The 3,239-nt window shown below is 63.0% G+C and overlaps 1 protein-coding gene across 1 annotated transcript in view; it reads left to right on the forward strand.

Moving 5' to 3' along the window:
- The first annotated feature begins 1,079 nt into the window (after window positions 1-1,079).
- Window positions 1,080-3,239, forward strand: part of AHDC1 (AT-hook DNA binding motif containing 1) — a 37,195-nt gene continuing 35,035 nt past the window's right edge. Inside the window, exons 1-2 of the mRNA XM_025198625.1 lie at window positions 1,080-2,392; window positions 2,741-3,064. Coding sequence (XP_025054410.1) covers window positions 2,083-2,392; window positions 2,741-3,064 — 634 coding nt within the window. The 5' untranslated portion in view covers window positions 1,080-2,082. The remainder of the gene's footprint in view (window positions 2,393-2,740; window positions 3,065-3,239) is intronic.

The following is a 3,239-nucleotide window of genomic DNA, read 5'->3' on the forward strand; positions in this document are numbered from 1 at the left end:
CATTAGCTGCAGGACAGTTTTTCAGGGCGCAGGAGTTGGGGATGTGAAATACCGCTCGGTCCTGCTGGCCTGGCCTGTCTGCAGGCCGCGGGCTTCTTGGGGCAGAGGTGAAGCTCCAGTGTGCAGCACAGATAATGTGGCACAGACCTGTTTGCACATGGAAAATAGGTTTGCTCAGGTTTTGCCCCGCTGGTCCAGGGCAGCCGCCTGTCCAGCTTCGTGCCCAGCACCCAGCAGCGACCTCGGGCTGTGCCGTTGAAGTGAGATGGCCCCGCTAGAGCATCGGTGTGAGCCGTGCACTGCTGAATGGTCCTGGGCCGGTCCAGCCTGGCTGCACCGCCCACGAGCAAGCGCAGTTTAACCCTGAGAGGCTGGTGCACTTGGGAATCCCCAAGCAGGGCCCAGCTCTGCTGCGCCAGGGGCTGTACAGGAAGGAAAGGAGGTGCAGAAAGCCAGCAATAGGAATAGATGAGAGAGACCCACAGACAGCAGCCCAGGGCACAGCTGTGAGTGACTCTCCTTCCCCACTTTCCTCCTCTGGAGACAGGTTTCCCCGCTATCGGGCGGCCGCAGCCAACCCTTCCGCGCAGGCTAATCTGCCCTGCATTATTTCCTATCTTGGTGTTAATGCACCCAGGCCTCCCGTGCGCCGTCAGAGTAGCAGTAACCACAGGAGGGAAGTTTAAGTGCTGTATGATCCTGTCGTAACCAGAGGAGACCCCCGCTGGGGGCTGGGGCCCACCACGGTGGGAGTTGGCATTGACTACCATCAGGGCTGAGGGTCTGTGCTGTAACTGGGGTTGGGATTTTCACGGCAGCCAAAGGGAATTAGGCACTCGCTTCCCACCCACTTGCGACTCAGGGCCTTTGGCTAATCCCCACCTAGACCACTTTGAGCCGGCATCAGAGGGAGGGGGTCTGCTCAGCACCCAGTGAGCTGTGCTGCCATTCCCAGCCATAGTGTAGACAGGACCCAGGGGTGCTTCGCTGCTGCCTTCTAGCCCTCCTCCTCGCCGCTCCTTGCATGGCCCAGGGCTAGCGCTGGCAGAGCTGAATCAGCAGGTTGGGTAGGCGCAGCCTCGTGTGCTGCTGCCCACGCTGGATGGGTTTGCAAGCAGAGGAGGCGTGGTCACAGCCCGGCTTCCAGCTGTGCCAAGGTGTGGCTGGGGCCGGACGCGGCTACCTGCAATGCTCCATGGATGGAAACTGGCCCCTGGCACTGAAGGCAGGGCTTCGCCACTCCACAGCTTGACCCACGGGCTGCATCAGGGCTGAGTGAGCCTGCGTCAGCCTGGATTACATGTCAGCAACGCCACCCCCCACCCCGCTTTGTGCTCCGGGCAGGAGCCACAGGGCGCGCAGGCGAGAGCCAAGGGCCAAGGGGAGGTTTGGTGGAGGGGCCCTGCTCCAGCCTCTGGACTCCCCCTGCTGCAAAATAGCTGGGGTTTAATTGCAGGTTATTAATAACACTAGAAAAAAACGTTCCCCCAAGTGACCCATGCTGAACAGAGGATCCCGGAGCTGCCGGCGTGGCAGGGGGGAATATATACATTGCCAGCCCAGCACTATAGAAATAGAGCAGAGCCATGCTGGCGAACCAGGCAGCGGCCATGGGGGCGCTGGGGGTTGTGGGGGTCAGCAGTTCTGTGTGGTGGAGTTTGGGTTTCCTTGGGATCCCTGTAGAGCCCCAAAACAGAGACCTCCAGCCCCACCGCCCACGCTGCCGCTTCTGACCAGAGGAGCCGTCGCTGCCATGCAGTTGCGCGTTTTTGGGTGACAATATGTGCATGCGTGTGTGTGTGCATTTGTGCCTGCACACGTGAGTGCGTGTGGGTATGCACATGCGTGTGCATATGTCTGCGTGTCCTTGCAGCAAGAATAACGAGAACTTCCCATGCTGCTTTTCATTCAAGGCTCTGCAAGCTCTTTCCAGCAAGTGCGTGTTCGGCTCCCCTCCCTCCCCTCCGGCCAGGTCTCTCTGTTCTCTTCTGACCCGGAGTGAACCCGTGGGGAAACTGAGGCAGGCAGCGAAGAGGTGACCCGCTTGCATGAGGCGGTGGCTGGTTGTAGAACTGGGAAGCGATGGAGTCGCTGTTCCCCGGGGGCAAGGAGTCCCCAGTCTCCAGGCCGGGCCCGTCTCGTAGCATGCGCGCGCAGCACGTGTGGCACGGAGCGGGCCCTGCTGTGCTGGGAGACGAGGGCGCGGTGCCCGGGGCTGCCCCTGCCCTTTGGATCGAGTCGCGTGGGCGCGCACAGAACTGCATGCTCACGGGTTTTGCTTTGCAAAGTTCTCTTCAAGTTGCAGGCGATTCTCCGCGGCGGCTGGGGCAGGGGGAGGCGGCGAGAGCCGGGACGCCAGGGTCTTGCTCCGGCTGGCAGAACGGAGGCATCGGTGGGTGCTCACCGCAGGGGTGGCAGAGCTGGGGCCGCGGGGTGCCCTTCCTGCCGGGCCTCCACCTACGTCGCGTCCTGCTTAGGGGGGCACTTCCAAATGGCAGGGTCCCTGCACGAAGGAGCCGTGGGTCGTCGGCAGCGCCCGTGGCCGTGGCTCTGCAGAGCCTCTCTGCCACCTCTCAGCAGGCAGCTGGGATCTACAAGGGAGATTGTGTCCTTGCGCTGGCAGCATTTCCCTACCCCGCCTCTCGCCGGGAAGGGGGGAGGAGGCGGGAGCACTGGAAACCAGGGCCGAGGGAGTGAGAAGAGAAGCCTGCCTTTGAAAACCCTAACCTTATTTTCCCAGGTCCGATGCCAGTTTCCATGGAAACAGCCGGGAGCAGAAACCGGGAACCAGAATCCAGAAACGCGAAGCCTCGCGCTCCTGTTCATTGCGCTCCCTGGATTCCAGCTCCCGTTCCCCCAGGGAAACTGGCTTCGCACGCAGGAGCCGAGAGGCAGGCGGGCCGCAGCCGCAGCGTGGCAGCTCCCCGGGACGGCCCCGCCACGGCAGAGCTTTTGTGCAGGGCGCTCCGGCCCCCGGTTCTGGAAACAGTCAGGAAAGCAGCCGGCAGCTGGGGCCGAGGCCGCTCCTGGGGAGATTTCAGCTGCTGGCTTCCTGCGGGGGGATGTGAGTGTCAGGTTCCAGCCCCAGCCCCGCTCTGGACCCGGGCAGTGGCTGGGCTGAGGGCTGCGGAGCTAACGCCTTCCAGAAAGTCAGCGTGCCACGGTCCCGCCAGCCCGTCGGCTCCTCTCGGGGGCCGAGACGATGCCGCCTCGGGCCACGCATGTGGTTGGCGGTGGGG

This window comes from Alligator sinensis, unplaced genomic scaffold (genome assembly GCF_000455745.1).
Source record: "Alligator sinensis unplaced genomic scaffold, ASM45574v1 scaffold337_1, whole genome shotgun sequence".
Lineage (NCBI taxonomy): Eukaryota > Metazoa > Chordata > Crocodylia > Alligatoridae > Alligator > Alligator sinensis.